Raw genomic sequence first — 20,854 nt, 5'->3', positions numbered from 1 at the left:
GATTGTTAAATCAGCTAACCTTAAAATGGGGATATTATCAGGTGGGCCCAATATAATCACAGGGGGCCCTTACCATGGAGGGAGGAAGAGATATGGGAAGACAAGAGAGGAGAGATTCCAAGCAGAAGAGTTTCCATGACTCCCTGTTGCTGGCTTTGAAGATGGAGGAAGGGGGCTGTGATACAAGAAATGTGGGTGGCTTCTAGAAGGAACATCAGCAAGGAAAAAGGGACCTCAGTCCTACAAATGCAAGGACCTGAATTCTGCTAAAAACCTGAAGGAAGAAGAAAATGAACTCTCACTCAGTCTTCAGAAAGCAAAGTGGCCCTGCCTGATACCTTCATTTTAGCTTGGTGAGACCAGTGTTGACTTCTGACTACAGAATTGTAAGATTAACAAAGCTGTGATGTTTTAAACCACTAAGTTTATGGTATTTGTTACAGCAGTATTAGAAATCTAATGCATTCCTCTATAATCTCTCAAGTGAAAGGACATATTGAATATTCAGAGTAAACTTGGAACAGCTTTACAAACAAGTTACTAAAGGAACAATAAGGAATGCTAACTTAGAAACCTTGAGGCTAGAAAGCATTTACATAATGTTGTTAGTTTTTAAATTTTTTCCCCATTAATATATCCTTGACGATAGATGGGCACCATATATATAGCATATTGTTTGAGGTGTGTTGTTTACATTATATCTCTACATATTCAGCAAAGACCTCTTAAGAAGACAATCTCTTGTCTTTATGAGGACAAGACACACTATGGAGGTCTGCATATTTGTGCTTTTAAAAAGGAATATCGGAGTTTTCAAATAGTGATCTACATTAAAAGTGCTGAAAACAGGCACTTTTACTACAGAGAGGGAAAAAACCTCTTCTAGGCATTGCTAAAATGTTAAAAGAACAGCATGTCTTTCCAGTTACATTTCTACAATGCTTCTCAAAAGTAGGAACAGCAAAAATAAGGGTTTGGAAAAGGTACTGGTGGGTTTAGACGAGATTAAGGTGAAAGAACACTTTCCTCTTGTTCTGTCTCCCCGCTTGGGATAACAAATGGTTGACGAATTTAGGGTATTTTCACCAACTTTGGTTTTAAAACCTTTCCTGTGCTGTTAAAAAAGGCAGTATAACAAGTCACTTTCTATACACGGCCACAAAAATTATGATGACCCAGAATCAAATGATTGGACTTCAAAATATTGTTAAATATGCCCACTGTTAGAGAAACACTGGGCTGTTAAGCTCCAGCAAACTCAGAAACCCCGAAACGGGCACACGCCTCGGGACATTCCTTGGCGCGGCCCGATCCCCACACGCCTCCGGACCCTCCTCGGCGCGGCCCGGCCCGATACCCACCCAGCACCGCGGGGTCGGTGTTCAGCACACACTCCTGCCCCACATCCCGGATCAGCCGATAACTGGCCATCGCAGCGCTGCAACGGTCGGCGGCAGACAAGGACTCCTGTAGCTGCAGCAGGGAGCCCTGCACGCCTGACCTTGAATCAGCCATGACGCGCAGCACCACGCGAGCGTACACTCGGCTTTGGCCCGGAAATACCGGAGGTAGGGCTCGCGGGAACAGGGACAGGGTTCCGGGGGCGGAGACAGGGCTTGCGGGGGCGGGAACCCTCCATGACACCATCGCTGGAGGGTCCTCCCTGTACGAACAGAAGCTTACAAGTGAATTAAGATACTGGCAGGTTTATGAATGTGTTGCACATAATACACTTAGCATGCATAAAGTGAAGCTTAGTGAAAAAGGAATCCGACGGTTTGACCACCGGAAATAGATGGGGAGGACAGTTGGAGTTGCTTTACTAAAGGCAGAAAAAGACAACTTAGGGTCTTGGGTAGAGATCTACAGTTTTTTCCTTGATAAAGAGTGAAAAATGCATTTGGGATGTCTTTAGAAATGAAAATGCTTAAGGGGTAAAGAAGTACATTTTCCTTGGCCAACCCTACAGTGAAAACCAATGCCTCGGTGAATATGGTCGGGTTAGACTCCCCAGATTTCCCGCGAAACTGCGGTCCAGTAGGGGATCAAACCAACTGAACGGAGATGGGCACCCAGCGAAGTAGGAGTCTTCTTTCTACCGGGCGCCGAAAGACCCTCCTGGTCCGTCCCCCCTGTCGGTGGGCTGTGGCACCTTCCGGAGGCGGAGCCATGCGAGAGCGTCGCTGTGATTGGTGGAGCGCCACCGAGGGCGGTGAAGAAGGTCCCGCCGGCGCGAAACCTTGGGCTTCGTTGGTGCAGTCTAGGAGTGGGACCTACCGAGTGTATCCCAGAGCTCCACGTGCGTCGGAAGCAGCGTCCTTTCTCCGGTAACTGCGCGCGGGTTGGGAGGGCGCAGCGCGGTGCCCTGCAAGAATGTCTGTGCCGGGGAGAGAAGGAAGCCGGAAGCCGACGCGGCACGAGCCTGTCTGTACTCTTTGTCGTGCAGGTACCCAGAGCACCATGTCGTCCCCAGCTTCGACCCCGAGCCGCTGTGGCAGTCGGCGGGGTAGGGCCACGCCAGCGCAAACACGTAAGTCTTCTCTGGCATGTCCGTCCCGCCATTCAACCCCCCTCCCTCAAGTTTCCGTCTTCTCCTCTGGTCATTTCCCGCCATCGCTGAGAGAGCTTGGCCAATACGCAAGGTCTCCGGACCCAGTCTCCAGGTCCCGCCCTCTTGCGGACTGCGAGCGTTTGTTCATGCCCTGCCCATGCCCTGCCCATGCCCTGCCCATTCTAGTGTGCAGAGACTTTCTTGTGAGGCAGACATCGCTGGACGCCCATTAAATTTTGATTGATTAAACATGTCTGTCCTCATTTGCCTCGGTTTTGTTTGATTTGTATTTGTTCAGTACTGAATTAAACCATCCCAAGAGAAAGACAAATCCAGGATGATGAACAATGGGAATTGATGACCATCTTTTTCTGTTTTGTGTGTCACAAGCTCGAAGTGAGGATGCCAGGTCATCTCCGACTCTGAGACGTAGAGGCGAGGATTCTACCTCCACAGGAGAGCTACAGCCCATGCCTACCTCGCCTGGAGCTGACTTGCAGACACCTGTCACACAGGACACATTGTTTTCCAGCCCTCCTCAGATACATTCTTCAAGTGTGTTTCTGAATATCAGTATACTGTTCCTAACATACTGTTCCTAATAACAGATGATGCTTCAGCTGGTCAGATTGCTGGTTTGTTAATGGGTAGTTGATGTAACTACATGAGCTAGGATGTTCACCAGTAGTAGTACAATGATAGTACATGTTAGGACTTAGTAAGCAGAGAAGGAAACTTGGTGCTTTTTTTCATACAACGTTTAAGAGTCCTCAGAATCCTAACCTCCAGAAGTTACAATAAACATTCAATTTGCTATTGTGTTTAGTTGAGGTAAATCATCAGATAACATGCTATAGTTTCAAGATTGATGTGGTACCAGAATTTCATTGTAAACTTAAAATTTTTGTTTTTATAGCTATTCCTCTTGACTTTGATGCTAGTTCACCACTGACATATGGCACTCCCAGCTCTCGAGTAGAGGGAACCCCAAGAAGTGGTGTCAGGGGCACACCTGTGAGGCAGAGGCCTGATCTGGGATCTGCACGGAAGGGCCTGCAGGTGGATTTGCAGTCTGAAGGGGTGAGTGAGTATACAGTACAGTCTTCTGATAGCTTTATTTTGGGAACATAAAATTGGTAATCCCCCATTAACATGGTTCTGTCATATTTTTTCTGTATAGCCAGGAGCAGAAGATATAGTGGCGAGTGAGCAGTCTCTGGGCCAAAAACTTGTGATTTGGGGGACAGATGTAAATGTGGCAACATGCAAAGAAAATTTTCAGGTGACCTATATATGTTTAAATTCATACACTTCAGGATAAAAATACTGGGAGAAAGTCTTTATAATCTATGTCTATGTAGCCATAATACTTAAGGGTAGGTTTTTAGATGGCTTAGAATTGTTGATGTTTTTCTAGTTTTTAATAGTGACATACTGTTTTCAAATAGTGACATATTTGTAATATATTTTGAATAGTTGCTTATTCCTAAATGCATTAAACTTAATGTTTTTCTCTCATCAAGAGATTTCTTCAGTGTTTTACTGACCCTCTGGCTAAAGAAGAAAATGTTGGCATAGATATTACTGAACCTCTGTACATGCAGCGACTTGGGGAGGTAATCGTATATTCTTGTAAATTCAAATTATGCATTTCAAAACAATTAGAATATAACTTGTTCATTTTATCTTACAGATTAATGTTATTGGAGAGCCATTTTTAAATGTAAACTGTGAACACATAAAATCATTTAACAAAAATCTGTACAGACAGCTCATCTGCTACCCACAGGTAAGAATTTGGCTTTGATGAGTTACAGTAAACATCTAGAACATCTGAAGAGTTTTTGGATAGCAAAATTTCCTTGGTGGTAACAGGGAATTTGCCTCCAAAGCAAAAGAACTTCTTTAGAAAATCATGTGTATTCTCCTTTAAGGTAAGCATTTTTTCACACTTTAACATTTCTGAAATTGAAATGTGTGTTACTGTCAGTAACACATCCTAGTTTAATTGGCAGTGTTTCTTAATAGTATAAAAAGTAATGGTGAATCTTTCAATTGACAGCTTTTTGGGTTTGATGAAGTAATGCATCTTAAGTGGAAATATTTTATAACTGCATCACATACTTCTGCCATCTCTAACAAAATGCTGTTAGACCATAACCATACTGTGGTCTTTTTTTGGTGGGGGGCTTAAAGTTTTTATTGATGATGTATCAGCAATGTTAATTCTAGCTATAGGCTTTGGAGGCAAGCTGACTTGGTTTTAAATCTTGACTTTTCTGTTTAATAGCTATGTAACCTCAAGTTGTGTAGCCCTCCCAGAGACTTGTTTCTTCACCTGCAAAATGGGGAACAAGTGTTAACAAATTTGAATAAAAATCATTATGATTTAATTTATTTTGGTATTTCATTGTGGAGAAAAAGTAAGACATGGAATTATGTGCTCAAAATCCTTTGTTACGAATTATTAATAAAAACCTAAAATATGCCAGTACATAGTGAAGGCACTTTCATATACATAATCACATTTAACCCCAATGAGAGCATACAGAGGTAAGATAATTCACTGTGCCCAAGGTTTGTAAATGGCATGTGTGCGATTGTATAGGGTAATGCTTTTGGATTACGCCATGTGTTTTAGCTTTTACACTTTGCTAGTATAAAATGCTTTATTTGTATTTAACCCTAAGAGGGGAATACAAACAGGTTGGAATCATCATTCATTTCTACAGGAGGTTATCCCAACTTTTGATATGGCTGTCAATGAGATCTTCTTTGACCGTTACCCTGACTCAATCTTGGAACATCAGATTCAAGTAAGACCGTTCAATGCATTGAAGACTACGAATATGAGAAACCTGAATCCAGAAGGTAATATTTTTAATAACAGGAAAATACCTTACATGAAAACAAACGAGACTTTATTTCATGAAGAAACTTTAAAAGAATTGGTGGTGATGGATTAGAAATTGACAAAATAATAGCAGATTCAGTTACAGTATATGATTATGAACCCACCATACTTTTTTTAACTTAACTGAAATTATTACTATATAACTATAAAGGCAGACAGTTAAGTTCTCGAACTTATCCTAGAAAATGTGCTACATACCTCATTGTTGAATATCACTACGGTCACCTTCGAAGTACTCCCCTTGGGAAGCTAGGTGCCAGCGCCTAGTCCGCCCTTAAAAGCAATTTTGAAACTCTTTTTCTGGAATGGCTATCAGAGCTGTGGTCGTATTACCCTTGATGTCCTGAATGTTATCAAAATGTCTTCCTTTCACTATTTCCTTTATGTTCAGGTATTGGGGACCAGATCAGGTGAGTAGGGAAGGTGTTCCAATACAGTTATTTGTTTAGTGGCTAAAAACTCCCTCACAGAGAGTGCCATGTGAGCTAGTGCATTGTTGTGATGCAAGAACCAGGAATTCTTGATGCAAAGTTTAGGTCGTTTTCATGTAACTTTCACACAGCCTTTTCAGCACTTGCAAATAGTAAACTTGGTTAACTGTCCAGTTGGTAAAAATTCATAATGAATAATCCTTCTCATATCAAAAAAGGTTAGCAATATTATTACAACAAGTTCATGAACTTAATTGTCAGACCTTATATATACTTACATAAATATGTAATTATTGACAATTCTCTATTTTAAGGTGAATTTATTCAAATATAATTTTACAGTTATTAAGTAGGTGCTTTCTCAGAACCACTGTGGGAAACAAATAAATATGATCCTTGCTCTAGAGCTTAATCAAGAAAGAAATCTAGTTGGGAGTGTAAAAAAAAGAAGAGGTAAAATAACTGAAGACCAATGTAGGAGATGTCTTAGCCCAGGGAGAGAAAGAAAGCACTGGGCCCAAATGGGAAGAGTTCATGGTGAAATAGAAATTGGGGTTACAGTAAGGATTTAGAAACACATGAAGGAATTATCTCCAGACAGCAGACTGAAGGAATCTAAAGATCTTTGAATTCCAACTTAATCTAGATTTTTTTTTTTATTTCAAAGTCAGTAAGAAGCCACACTGGAAAAAGATTTGCCACTCTTGAGAAGTTCATGGTGGGTCTAGTGTGCAAACTATGTTGAGGTTCAGTTAGGAGACTTTAACAGCTCAAATATGGGGCAGCAGAGTCCTAAGCTAGATAGCAGCCATAGGAGTAAAAGTATAGAACAAACATGATGTTTGCCTTATATGAAGATTGAGGTATAAAAGCTGTAGAGGGAATATTGCTCTAGGTAAGTGTGTAAAAGACACAAATTTCAGTAAAAGTAAGATAGCCAATAAACATGAGCAAGTAGTATTAAACTATTAAAGAAGTGTAATTTTTGTTTTTCTCTTATGAAACTGGCTCCAGACATTATCTCTATGACAGGGATTTCTGGTGGGGACACTGGAAGAGGTAGAGCTGTTTGGGTAAGAGTGTTGCATCTAAGTTTTCAGAGACAGCTTTGTTACACAGAGAATTCCAGAGTAAGATGAGAAATTACTAATTGCCACATACTCAACTAATTTCAAAATTTTTCAGCTTTTACATTTATTTTGTAATCTATTACAAAAGTTACATTTTAAAGTTAAAGGATTAGTGGAAAGAAGAGCAAAGAAGATTTATGGGAGGACAAGATCAAAGGAACGGCCTTGGGAATCACCAGTGCTTAAGAAATGGGATGATCTGCAAGGCCAGCAATAGCTAACTACATGGCATGTTGACTATAAATAGCAGTGTAACTTCTTTAGAACCAGCAGTGGGAATTAGTTGGGGAAAAAGCTGTCAGGAAAGGTCCAAATTATAGAGGAACCATAAGCAAGAGTGCAAAATAGCCCATATAGGGCTTTTCTTATATAGATAGTGATGATTGGCTACGTTATATAGTGCTCATTCTCTGTCAGGTACTGTTATTAGGCTTGGCGTATGCTGACTCTTAATCCTCAACAACTCAATGAGGTATGTACTATCGTTACTCCCATTCTATAGATGAGGTACAGAGAGGTTAAGGGTGTCCCCAAGGTCACAGAGGTTCTTAGTCCAGTCTTTGTGGCTCTAGAGCCCATGCTTTTCACATAGACTGAGATAGCAGGACTTACATGAGGCACAGTAAGTCAGGTATGAAAGGCCATGGGACAAAATAGGCAAAAGCATAGAGTTTCTAATCCAAAACCGGAAAGTGAAGCCAGATAAGAGGCAGACGAGAAAGAAGATGGTGGGATGCCTATGGGTCAGGGGCCCACTGGGTTTGAGAGGAAGGCAGACCTGGACACGGGAAGGGCATTTGCGTCCAGACCCAATGAAATGTTCATGCCCTGGCCACAGCACCCTCCTGTGACCCCACCCAGTCCCAGGTACCTCTGTACCTCCAGATAAGGTTTTTCTGGGCTTGACAGCAGACCCAGACCTGCCCTGACAAATCCAGCTCTGGGCGATACCGTGTCTACCTGGGCTGTGGAAAGTGGCTAATGGACAAACATACCTCTCTCCCCCCACAGACATCGACCAACTCATTGCCATTAATGGCATGGTAATCAGGACGTCCCAGCTGATTCCAGAGATGCAGGAGGCCTTCTTCCAGTGCCAGGTGTGTGCCCACACAGCCCGGGTAGAGATGGACCGCGGCCGCATCGCCGAGCCCTGTGTTTGCGAGCGCTGCCACACCACCCACAGCATGGCACTGATACATAATCGCTCTGTGTTTTCCGACAAGCAGATGGTATGTGGCCTTCCTGTGTGTGCTGACTGGCCACCTGTGTGGCATGTTTTGCCTTTTTTCTGCCTCTTTCTGGACTCTCAAAAAGCTAAATATAACTTGTCCACTCTTGAGGCCCTAAAATCTTGCTTCCTAAGTGGCATTCAATTACTTCATTCCTTCTCTGGCAGTGTAGGTTTTAGAGGGTTGTTGGCTGGATACTTGGATCACTCCTAAGGCTTCGGCTTTGGGATGGCAGTGTCCCTGTTTTATTGCCAGTGAGCACCAGTTCATTATATATTCAGACAGAATGCATTCTTCCACTATAAACATCTTAAGTTTAATGTTTGTAAGTTAACAGATCAAATTAGCCTCTGATTTATTAAATCAAATTTAACATGAGATGCCTCTATAGGAAATATGTAAGATTGTAAAATTTTAACATGTCAGATTAAGAGTACGTAAACGTTTAAGATCTGTAAAAATTATTTAGTTAAGTTCTGTCGTTTTGCAACTGTTCCATTGGTAAAGAATGGATGGAGAAATTTTTCTCACAAATTTTATTTGTATAGGAACTTTGACCTTTTACCTCTTTAATCATGAAATTTTTAAGATGAAGTTACTAAAATAACAAGTGGGGAAAGGCAGACAAATCATTTATTTACTGTGATTATAATGGTATAAAAGTATCCATAAGGATTAGGACTTTTTCTGTTGCAATGTTTAAAAAATTTTTTTAATGTTAAGTAGCAAGAATGTGGTCAAAACACTGCAAAAGGTAATTTCCCTTATTGGGGGTTAATAAGAAAATTACTAGCAAATGTGAAAACATGTAATGACAAGCGGGGAAAAGAAAGGGGAGGGACATGCTAGAATGGGACTAATGAATCTATTTAGCTGTATCTAATCAATTTATTTAGCAATATGCAATAGCAAAAGACAAAGGTACTTAGGAGAATGTGCTAATGACAGAATGTAAAGTTGGTTAAGACTGAACTATATATTGATAACAATGTCATGTCAAAGGAGTATACATACACATAAGTTTAAGAGATCTCAACTATGTTTACTACTGATCAAAAATCACTTGGCTAAATACACAAATAACATCAATAAAAAATATCCAAAAGCAGTAATAAACTTTATAGGATAGCAACTATTATAATAGAAGCCAAAAGCTCACCAACGTAGGAAAAACAATACTGAAACAGTCAGGAATCAAAACCTTGCCAGGTCTGCAGTACAGAGAAACTCAGCATCTCCCACTGCTGCTTACTAGTTCCCCAGAATGTTGTTGTTGCTGGAAGTTAGGGCATCTCTTGATGCTACAAGCTGCAAGCTGCATACAAGTTTCCAAAATGCTAGCAAGTTCTTAAGGCTAACCATGGGGAACAACACTGGAGAGGTTGGGAACCAGCCAGACCTCACCAGGTCCGCAGCTGGAAGTCACTCCGAGTGATGTAAGCTGCATGTTGTATATGTTACGAGTCTTCAAAATGTTAGAATGATGAAGAATCACCAATCACAAATGACGAAATTACACTGCCACCTGAGATCTGTCTTACATATTTTTTCAGATGTACCCTAGAGCCAAGCTCCTTGTTCCTGCCAGTTCCTGTGATAAGAATATTGCTTATTCGGCTGAAGAGCCAGTTCATTCAGACAAACACCTGCTGTTCTCGCCTGGGACCATCGGCCCAAGGCCTTCCAGTCTGGCAACATACCTGTCACATCATTCTGATATAACTTAGTTACTTCTCCACCTCATTTGCTGATGTGGGCAAAACAGACAGAAAGTAGCATCCTCCCATATCTCTCCTGCTGGGAACGAAACAAGGGAGAAATTTTCTTAGCCCTAAGCTAACCAATACACCTCACATGCAGTCTGTCACGGGTGGGAACCCCATATGCAGTCTCATGTGGGAAAGGTACAAAAGCTAACCAATACCTCACGTGCAATCTCTTGTGGGGAAACAAACAAAAACTAACAGACAAAAGCTCACATCAGCCAATGAAGGCAAATTTTCCTCAACATATTCCTACACATGTTCAGTGTTAATACTAACCAAATAATTGCAAATAAAATTAACATGTAAATGTTTAATATTGGTACAAATTATTGGAACAAATGTATCTCAACTCATGCCAGCATGGTGCTACGAGCTGGACATAAAAAGGTTCCCAAGGAGCTTGTAGTGTATATTCTTTGAATGCTCCAAAGACTCCCATACTGATTAAGATACAGAATAAAACCTGTATCTTAGAGTAGTGTCCTAGCCCACATGGACCGTCATTACCCACAGCACACCTTTGTACCCATGGATCTTGCTGGCATTGTCTCAACTATTTCTTTATTTATGGATCATCAGCCAAGCTCAAGCCTGACTCTGGACCTTTGTACTTATGTTCTTTCCATTGAGAACACTTCCTTCTTTCCCAACATCCTTAGACCTGTGCCCAGAGGTCACCTGATTTAAGAAAGGCCTTCCCTAACCTTGCTTTATGAAAAGCATCTCCTGCACTTCCATTCCCTGCACTGCTTACTCTTCTGTGTTGCATTTGTTACTGTCAGATCTGTTACATGCTCACTTGTGTGTTATCTGTCCCTCCACTCTGAGGGAGGAAACTTTGTTCATTGCAGAGTCTGCAACACCTAGAACAGTAGTCAAAAGAGGCTGTCAGATGAGTGGATATAATTAGGTAAATAGGCAACTATTTGTGAGGTGCATGCAGTGACTAGCAGAGATGCACAGAAATGCTTGACCATGAACCTAAAAAGTGTGTTTCCCATCTAGGAAATCTACTAGAAGTAATTTCTAAAATAATTAGTAAGTAGATAAACATTTATGCAAAGATAACCCATTACAACCTTAAAAATGGTATTTTTAAAAAGTCACTTAAATTGTGCCTCCCCTCCCCCAAATAGGGATATGTTTACATAACATCCTCACAAAATGCATGTTCATGTCACATTAAAAGCTTTTTTAAAAACTATCTGGAGATTAAAACAAACAACAATATTCTGAAAGGTAAAGATGCTAAGCATCAAAAATAGTTATTTCTCATTGGTACAAAGACTTGCAGCTTTTGTATCCGTTATGCTTTCTTCATTTCCTGAGTTCCTATTTTTCACTGCTCTTCTTTCAGATAAAGCTCCAAGAGTCTCCTGAAGACATGCCTGCAGGACAGACACCTCACACTGTCGTTCTTTTTGCTCACAATGATCTTGTTGACAAGGTTCAACCTGGGGACAGAGTGAATGTTACTGGTAAGAATGTAGGTTGTATTGATGCCATAATCTTGCTTTTAATGACAACTTTTAGTCAGTTCCTTGACTTTGTCATGAATTCATTGGCATGGGGCAATGTCCTGCCTCCAGCGTCATTCAGGGCTTGAGAAGATGGGGTATAGTGCTTTAATCACTTTTTTAACATCAACACAGAATGTTTTGGTGCATTGTCTTTGCAGTCTCTTGCTATCTCGGTATTCCAAAGATATGTGTGTATCTTGACTTGATAGTGTTGGTATCTTGAGAAAACAGTTTCAGACAAGGCTGGTATTGGCAGCATTTGAGCTATGCCAGCAGCTCCAAGAAGTAGTACTTACAGCTCTAGAATTTTAAATAATTTTCTACTTATTTCCTAAATGCATAGCTAAAGGTTAAATTTTATTATAGGAAAGAATGGATCCTAGCACCTTGCTTCCGTGCTATGAGTTTACATTATGATATTTTTAGAGATGAGGAAACTGAGATTCATAGAAGTATATATTAGCGTAGCTAAGATTCTGGTAATTTGTGGCACTAGGAGTCATCCTCTCTCATCTTTTTCCGCTGCACCACATGAATATGCCAGTGTTTCTTTCAATGCTTCGTAGCAGTGTGGGCATTTGGTTTCGTGGGAGTGGGAGTAGTTTGTGTTTATGAGGATTGTAGTTCTTCGTTAGAAGGCAGTGTGACATCGCTTCTCAGCCTTTTGGTTAAGATCAAGTGTAGAGGGCAATGTGAGAATTGAATCCACAGAGTGGCTAAGGCTTCTGGGGCAGTCCATCTTTTCCATTCAGTGAGTCAGGACTTCTTATCCTGTGTCTTCCCCAGTATGAAATCCAGCAATTGTCACTAGCAATCTCAGTTATAAAAGTTAAAAATTTGAAAGATTTGTCATCTTTAGTGAAAGAGATATGCAATCCTTATTCTGCCACCCTACTGCTCTGAAAGCCTCAATAAAGTATTTAACCCAATATTTTAATTTCCTCAACTGCAAAGTGGAATTAATGTGATGATACATGTAAAAGTATTTGTGGGAAAGGGGCTATGAAATATGCTGTATACATGTAAAATAAGTATTAGTGCCGTTCTGTGAAGATAAATCCTTGTAGGCACCAATAAAGATAGCTGCTTTAAACATAATAAACATAGTCATCCATCTTCAATCTGTCTTGGTATGAAGAATACTGTGTATTCAAGGATTGTTACGTATGTTTTCAAAAAGAATTACATTGACCTGTTAAAAGGACAAGTGACATCTGGTGGCATGTTGTGAAAGCTGTTAGGGAAAGATTGGATATTTTCTCCTCAAAAAGTAGTAGGAAACTGAATTGTCCTGGAGTTCAAGGGTTCTAATTTGAAATTCAAAAAAGGTAAACATCAGACATAATCAGTTTTGGAAATTTTTGTTCTTGGAAAATGGATGAGTTGTTTCGGTTGAAGGGTTGATTGTAATTTAAGAACATTATAAAAAATAGATGAACATTTTTGGAAAGCAAAGTGGGGCATGGGCATTCACCTAGAAATACCTCCTATTATGAACAAAATATAGTCATTTTTCCATTACCATATCTTCACCTTTGACTCAGTAAATTGTCTTATTGTGTGTGAAATAATTTGTGAGTAATTTTTTTTAAAGTTTTTGGGATAGTGTTTTAGTGGCATTTTGTTCCAGTCAAATAATTGATAAGTAGATTCCGTACACTCAGCTTAAGGGAAATGAAAATACTATTTCAAAATACTATTCACTCTACACAGCCATGAGCCAAGCATTGTGCTAGAAGCAAAATAATTTGATTTAAACCTCAAAATGATTAAGTGCAATGTGATTCTTTATGCTCATATAGGTGAGCAAGGTCACAGAGCTAACAACTGGTCACAGATGAACACATTTTTAGCTCTGTCTTTTTCAGAAACCTGTGTTCTTTCCAACTTGATCCTGTCCCCTTTAGCAGAGAACCTTACAGTATAAGCCTAAGTCCTTCACTCTAGGAGTTCCATGAAGACAACGTGCGTGGAGCTCACCTCCAATGCCAGCTGTCAGCTCTCAGAGCTGCCTGTTTTCTGTGCTAGTTTGCTGAGCCTGTTAGTGGAAGGTAAAAGTATGTTTCTTGGTTGTGCCCTCAGGCATCTATAGAGCTGTGCCTATTCGAGTCAATCCAAGAGTGAGTAATGTGAAGTCTGTCTACAAAACCCACATTGATGTTATTCATTATCGAAAAACTGATGCAAAACGTCTGTATGGCCTTGATGAAGAAGCAGAACAGAAACTTTTTTCAGAGAAACATGTGGAATTGCTTAAGGAACTTTCCAGAAAACCAGACATTTATGAGAGACTTGCTTCAGCCTTGGCTCCAAGCATTTATGAACATGAAGATATAAAGAAGGTAACAATGGATTTTTATATTTAAATTATATTTCAGTCTGTAGTAATATAGTTTAAATAATGTCTGTTTAAACATGTTTGTTTGTTTAGGGAATCTTGCTTCAACTCTTTGGCGGAACAAGAAAGGATTTTAGTCACACAGGAAGGGGCAAATTTCGTGCTGAGATCAACATTCTGCTGTGTGGTGACCCTGGGACCAGCAAGTCCCAGCTGCTTCAGTATGTGTACAACCTGGTCCCCAGAGGCCAGTACACATCTGGGAAGGGCTCCAGTGCGGTCGGCCTCACTGCATATGTAATGAAAGACCCTGAGACGAGACAGCTTGTCCTGCAAACTGGTGCCCTTGTCCTCAGTGACAATGGTATCTGCTGTATTGATGAGTTTGACAAGATGAATGAAAGTACAAGATCAGTATTGCATGAAGTCATGGAACAGCAGACTCTTTCCATTGCAAAGGTAAGCCACATTCTCCGTCCATAAACATGGACACATCTAAAATGTGTGGACACTTGAAATAAAGCATTTGTGGAACTGTGCAGTGTTATCTTTATTCTAAACTGTGGGAAACTGGCAAATACTTTCTATTAGATTTCAGCTAAATCTGAGTATTTTCTACAGGATCCTCTTTCATCTTTTTTGTTGAACTAACCCACTAATGTGAGGTTTTCATAGAACTTGAGTTTGTCCTAAATCTCATGGTACTATTTGGTGACTGGAGACATGGCAGAGGCCATGCCAGGCAAAGACGACTCACACAGTTCCTGCCAGCATCCAGATGAGGCTTCTAACTGCACTGTTTTCTCTGATAGGCTGGGATTATTTGTCAGCTCAATGCACGCACCTCTATCCTCGCAGCAGCGAATCCTATCGAGTCTCAATGGAATCCTAAAAAAACTACTATTGAGAATATCCAGCTACCACACACATTATTATCAAGGTATGAAAACATTTTTATGAAACAGGTGTTCTTTGCTCATTTGTAGAGTATTCAGGGTGAGATTAAGCAAAGGAAATAATAATATTCTGCACTTGATAGTATATACTCTTCACTCTAATACAAAAGTTTTCATATTTGGTTGGTCAAGTGTTTTCATGGCAAGGACAGTCTGTTTCTCATCTCAGCTATGGGTAGCACTTTAACATTCATTTGTTTTTTGAAGCAATTAGGACATTCACCTTGACATTCTTTTCAGAAACCTGTCACTCACTACTTACTCTATCTCAGTCTTAAAGCCACTGTTGAGAACCAACCACTATACTCTGTTCTACAGAGAATAGCTTCACACGATAGATAAGGTTTTAAAAAATTAAATTTCTTCAGGTGGAATCATGTAATCCACACTTTCTCACCCCACTCCCCAAATACTGATGTATTTCATAAAATTATTTTAGATTTTAATTCTTTTTAACCAAATACAGAGGGTGCTAAAAAAAAAATGTATACACATTTTAAGAAAGAAAAACTATTAAAATTGTAATATTCAATATATATTGATAGCAAAAGATGAATACAAGTCACTTGACTTCTGCAATGACAAGAGGTCCTCAAAGTGGTTACCATAAGCATCCAGACACTTCTGATTACGGCGAACTAATGCTTGAGGAACGTTAACCAAAGTGTCCACTTGTATACATTTTTTTTGGCACCCCTGGTACTTTTTTCCCCAAACAGTTGAACATATTTTCATTTGTATCGTCTAGCCTTCAAAATTATATTAACATTTCCTTCAGGGGAATTTTAATTCTTTGACTCAGCTGTTCAATGACCAGCTGTTTTCTGGGCAGACCTAAGGGCCAGGAGAGCGGTCGCCTGCTGAGGACAGAGCAGGGTGAATTGCATTGATCTGTAGGCAAACTGACAGAAGACATTTATTCCCCCTCAGCAGCCCTGACTGAACACATGTTCACTGTACATGTTTAGGTGGTCCAAGAGACATAAATTATGTTTGTCGGTATGTTGGTGTCCCAACTAGGAAAACAATGTTTTTATAATATTTTCTCAGGTTTGATTTGATCTTCCTCATGCTGGACCCTCAGGACGAAGCCTACGACAGGCGTCTTGCGCATCACCTTGTCTCTCTGTACTACCAGAGCGAGGAGCAAATGGAGGAGGAGTTCATGGACATGGCCGTACTGAAGGACTACATTGCTTATGCTCATAGCATGGTCATGCCTCGGTTGAGCCAGGAAGCCAGCCAAGCTCTCATCGAGGTAACACACATCCATGTTTAAAGCATGAGAAAATGTTTTGCTGAGCCTGTAGCCAAAAGCCTTTATGTAACTAGCCAGTCATCCTCTTAAAACAGTAATTATTTTGTTAACACTATTTTGTATAACTGCTTTTCCTCCTCTATTGCAAAATTAACTTTTCTGAATGTAAAAATGGTAAAGGATTCATTTCTATAGGTTGTACACATTTTATATTAAATTAAATCCTTATAAGCATAGTGAATTTAAGATCAGAATTAGGAGTTGAAAAATTGGTGATATTACTTAGTAACTAACTCTAGATAAATCATCCAATTTCTCTGAGCTTTCATTTGTTTGTTTCTAAATAATAAAATGAATTAAAGTATTTTATGTTCATTTTTTGGCATCCTTTTACATGGGCAGCAGTGCATGATGACACAAAATTAGGTTTATCAAACCTTGTGATAGGAAGGTTTCCGGGTGTTTTGATGGGCTTTGCATCATAATGAAGCTCCCAAAAATTGCTCAAATGACAGTTAGATGATAACATTTTTTATTTTTGGTTTTGATTTTCCATGGTATCATTTTTGAGGATTGCTCAAAATAAAATTATATTACCTGTATATAAGTTTAATAAAACTTACTTTTGTAATGTCCCCGTAATCCTTTTTGTGTATGGTACCTTGTTAAATGGATCCCCAGCGGGGATAAAAACCAGAGTTAGTACCTGAGGACCTTTTTCAGAAGGGCACCCTGATTAGTCCTCTGCTCTAATTGTAGCCTGTGCCTTTTCCAACACACCATATCCTCTTGAGGGCCAGGCCTCATGCACTTCACTGCCCATTCCCATTCTTCATTCTTCAAAGCTATGTCAGATACCGCCTTCTTGATGAGTTTCAAGGCACAAAGCTTGATCTTACTAATTCTGCTCTGTATCTACACATGGCAGCCACGATAATCCTAAATGTTCTGTTAATCCTAAATGTTCAAAGTTCAACCATGAAACAGGTTGTTACCAAAGAATTTTGTTTTTTTTCCTATCTGCACTAGGCTTATGTAGACATGAGAAAGATTGGTAGTAGCCGAGGAATGGTTTCCGCATACCCTCGACAGCTGGAATCATTGATTCGCTTAGCAGAAGCCCATGCTAAAGTACGATTTTCAAGCAAAGTTGAAGCAATTGATGTCGAAGAGGCAAAACGCCTGCATCGGGAGGCTCTAAAGCAATCTGCCACTGACCCCCGGACTGGCATTGTGGACATATCTATTCTTACTACAGGTTTGTTATTTGCATTAAACATAAAAACATACGAAAATTATTTAATATGTAAATAATTGATAGTTCACATTTAAGCTAACAATTTAGTCATTTGAAGCAGAGGTTCTTAACCTTTTTTGGATCAGAGTACCTTTGAGAATCTGATAAAAGTTGTGAGAAAAACATATACTAACTTATGAGAAAAATATACACCAGTGCACATACAGTGTTGTATCTAATTTCAAAGGTATTCTGTCTCTTCTCTAAGCACCCGTGTTACCCCATTTTTAAGAAGTGATTCGTTTCTTAATGAGTACTGACTGCTATTCAGATTACGTGGACTATGTTTCAGTGGAAAGTAGCAGCTATTGGCTAATAGAAAATTGGAAACAGAATTCAGAACTCAGGATTTTGAATATGTTTTGGCATTCAGCCACTGTCCCCTAACCTTTATATAAATTTGAAACATTTCACTTCCTTATAACAGAAATATTTTCATTAATATCTTTTAAATCAGGAATGAGTGCCACCTCTCGTAAACGGAAAGAAGAGTTAGTGGAAGCATTGAAAAAACTTATTTTATCTAAAGGCAAAACACCAGCTCTAAAATACCAGCAACTTTTTGAAGATATTCGAGGACAATCTGATATAGTAAGTGTTTATGTGTATTTTTTGTGTAATAGAGTTTTTTTCCTTTAATACTGCTTTCAAGGTTTTTCTTATTTTTTCTTTCATTTATTATTTAAGTAATAAATGTACATAAAGATAAAGAAGAAAAGATCACCCATAAAACCATCATCAAGAAATAATCACGATTAAAATTGTGTTAATACTCCTTTCGTAATTTTTCTATGTGTAAATGTACACATGTAGTGTTTTCTTTGAAAAATGGACATAAATCAATTACATTTATACTGTGTTATAACTTGCTGTTTCTTTTTAAATTAACAATACTATTTCATAACATTCATAATGGTTGGGTAACATTCTGTTGTATGCATGTTCCATCATTTACTTAACTGGTTGTTGGATACTTAGGATGTTGGCAGTTTTTTTCTGTTATAGTGTTGCGATCACACATCTTAATAACTATCAAATTTATTATATAAATTTGGGGGATAAAATACTCAGGTGCCCTTTTGTGAATAAGTAAAATTGAGTTGTTCAGTGAAAAGAACTCCAGTGGCCAAAACCAGCCCTTTGCCTGCTATCATAATGCTCCTTCACTTAGTATTGTCTGCAGCTGCGTTGGTACAGTAGGGGCAAAGTTGAGTAGTTGCCAAGCCTATGGAATTTATCATCAGGCCTTTTACAGGAAATGTTTGCCACTCCTGAGTTAGAATATAAGAAATGTATGTATAACTGTGATGATTTCAGGTTCTTTAAACTGAAATCATTGTATGTATAACAGATAAGGGAGTACTTGGCATGTAAAATATTTGTTTTTATCCTCTTCCCCAAAGGCAATAACCAAAGATATGTTTGAAGAAGCATTGAGTGCCTTGGCTGATGATGACTTCTTGACAGTAACTGGGAAAACTGTTCGCTTACTCTGAAGCTCTTGTGAGCAGTGCTGTGTGTTCTGCTTGTCTGCACTTCCTTGCATACATGTGTGGCATATGAGCCAATCAGCTTCCACTGCTGCCATTACTGGAAATAGATTCTTAAAGTCATTATTTGGCTCCCTAAAAATTTTCTAACCTGGGTACAATTTTTGTAGTGAAGTGTGTATAGTCATTTTCTAAAACATTTTAAGTAAAAATACCATGCCAATTTACAAACATACAGTAGCAATTATTTTCTTGAAGGGTCATTTCTTCACCAGAATTTTAATGTGTATTTATATGCAGATAGTAGGATGTCAGTCTTTTTTGAAGATGAAGTCTGAGTCATACATTTTGTGCTAGACTTTCTAATGGCAATCATATGCTTTAGGTTATTGTAATATGAAATAGGACTTAGCCAGGCATATCATTCAGAGTGAGATAATGAAAGACCAGAGCCTTTCTCCCTGTTACATCTCTCAAGCGTAATTACCTCTAGAGGTTAGTTCTCATGGCTACTATAAGATCAAAAATGGATGGTTGGAAAGGATTACATTCTAGGATTACATTTTACTACTTTATCCTAATGTGTTAAACTTTTTCGTAAATAAATGACAAACTAAGTAATAAATACTTGTTTATCAGGCATTATTTTTAATTAAGTAAAAAGCTTTAATAAATACTATATTCATGGAAATTCATGATTGTAAATACTTGGTAAATCATCAAAGAAAGTATATGATGAATTCCATTTTATTCAAAAATTATTTCAATCCTAGTAGTCATTCTTATAAAACTATAATCTGAAATCTTATATGGAAATACTACTATAATAAATAATCCCTGAAACATTTAAGTCATTGTATGAGTTAAACCTTTTTTATAACTTATAGTCAACATTCACTGGTAACATTCATAGAAAATGATAGATCTAATTGAATGTTTAAATAGCATTAAAATGTTATTTTATTAAATTTATTAGCATGACACTGGTTAATAAAATTACATAGGTTTCAAGTGTACAGTTCTGTAATATATCATCTCTATATTGCATTGTTGTTCACCACCCAAAGTCAAATCTTCGATCAGCATATTCTACCTTCCACACCACCCTTTTCCTTCTGGTAACCACTATACTATTATCTGTATCTATGAGTTTTTGTCTTATTCATTTGTTGCTTTCAGTTTTATATCCCACATATGAGTGAAATCATACGGTTCTGTAATTTTCTTTCTGAATTACTTAGCTTATGCATGATAATCTCAAGATCCATCCATGTTGTCGCAAATGGCAGTATTTCATCTTATGGCCATGTAATACTCAGTTGTATATACCACATCTTTACCTAATCATCTGTGGAAGGACACTTCAGTTTCCATGTCTTGGCCACCGTGAATAATGCTGCAACGAACAAGAGAGTACATACATCTTTATGGATAAATGTTTTCAGATTTTTGGGGTAGATAGAAGAGGCATTGCTGGGTCACATAGTAGTTCTATTCTTAATGTTTTGAGGAACCTCCATACTGTTTTCCTTAGTGGCTGTACCAGTTTACATTTCCACCAGTAGTGTATGAGGGTTCCTTTTTCTTAACCTCTCCAACAACACTTGTTATTACTTGTCTTGTTGCTAATAGCCCTTCTAACAGATGTGAGTGATACCTCATTGTGGTTTTGATTTGCATTTCCCTAATAGCTAGTGAAGTTGAGCATTTTGTCACGTCTCTTGGCCATTTGTATGTCTTAACGTTGAGGTCATCTGACCAAACTCTTACATTTTTATGAATCATTCATATCTGTGCTGTCCTTGGCAAGTGTGCAAAAATACATTTTGAAGGAGATAGTGATTAGGTTCGGGCGTCACCAAAGGTGCAAAGCCGACAGCCCACCAAGTGGCTTAACTAGTGAGGTTTCCTCAGTGAACTCACTGTGTAGGAGATGCTTTTATAAATAATCTTTAACGACTATAGGATCAA

General features: G+C 38.9%; 2 protein-coding genes across 3 annotated transcripts in view; one reads left to right on the top strand and one right to left on the bottom strand.

Annotated features, from left to right (window-relative positions):
- Positions 1 to 1,542, bottom strand: part of PRKDC (protein kinase, DNA-activated, catalytic subunit) — a 259,605-nt gene extending 258,063 nt beyond the window's left edge. The window contains exon 1 of one of the 2 annotated variants that reach the window (XM_033125784.1): positions 1,362 to 1,542. In XM_033125784.1, coding sequence (XP_032981675.1) covers positions 1,362 to 1,515 — 154 coding nt within the window. In that variant the 5' untranslated portion in view covers positions 1,516 to 1,542. The remainder of the gene's footprint in view (positions 1 to 1,361) is intronic. The other variant, XM_033125783.1, reaches the window with a different exon arrangement.
- Positions 1,543 to 2,201: 659 nt separating this feature from the next.
- Positions 2,202 to 19,110, top strand: MCM4 (minichromosome maintenance complex component 4). The gene is made up of 17 exons (XM_033126828.1): positions 2,202 to 2,327; positions 2,447 to 2,530; positions 2,942 to 3,106; positions 3,468 to 3,631; positions 3,732 to 3,833; positions 4,075 to 4,167; positions 4,245 to 4,340; positions 5,284 to 5,422; positions 8,038 to 8,258; positions 11,382 to 11,502; positions 13,627 to 13,886; positions 13,976 to 14,341; positions 14,695 to 14,822; positions 15,889 to 16,096; positions 17,126 to 17,354; positions 17,851 to 17,984; positions 18,797 to 19,110. The coding sequence occupies exons 2-17, from the start codon at positions 2,461 to 2,463 to the stop codon at positions 18,887 to 18,889; spliced, it is 2,589 nt and encodes an 862-aa protein (XP_032982719.1). The 5' UTR covers positions 2,202 to 2,327; positions 2,447 to 2,460; the 3' UTR covers positions 18,890 to 19,110.
- The last annotated feature ends 1,744 nt before the right edge of the window (positions 19,111 to 20,854 follow it).

The sequence above is a fragment of the Rhinolophus ferrumequinum genome, chromosome 14, assembly GCF_004115265.2.
Source record: "Rhinolophus ferrumequinum isolate MPI-CBG mRhiFer1 chromosome 14, mRhiFer1_v1.p, whole genome shotgun sequence".
Taxonomy (NCBI): domain Eukaryota; kingdom Metazoa; phylum Chordata; class Mammalia; order Chiroptera; family Rhinolophidae; genus Rhinolophus; species Rhinolophus ferrumequinum.
Note: the sequence above shows the minus strand (reverse complement) of the source record. Positions and strands in the feature narration are given on the sequence as shown.

What these genes read in the sequence shown, in the direction of transcription:
- MCM4 (XM_033126828.1), top strand. Translation starts at nt 2,461, where the DNA reads ATGTCGTCCCCAGCTTCGACCCCGAGCCGCTGTGGCAGTCGGCGGGGT. An exon ending in GAGAAACCTGAATCCAGAAG is followed by an intron (nt 5,423 to 8,037) that starts GTAATATTTTTA and finishes CTCCCCCCACAG; the next exon opens with ACATCGACCAACTCATTGCC. An exon ending in AACATGAAGATATAAAGAAG is followed by an intron (nt 13,887 to 13,975) that starts GTAACAATGGAT and finishes TTGTTTGTTTAG; the next exon opens with GGAATCTTGCTTCAACTCTT.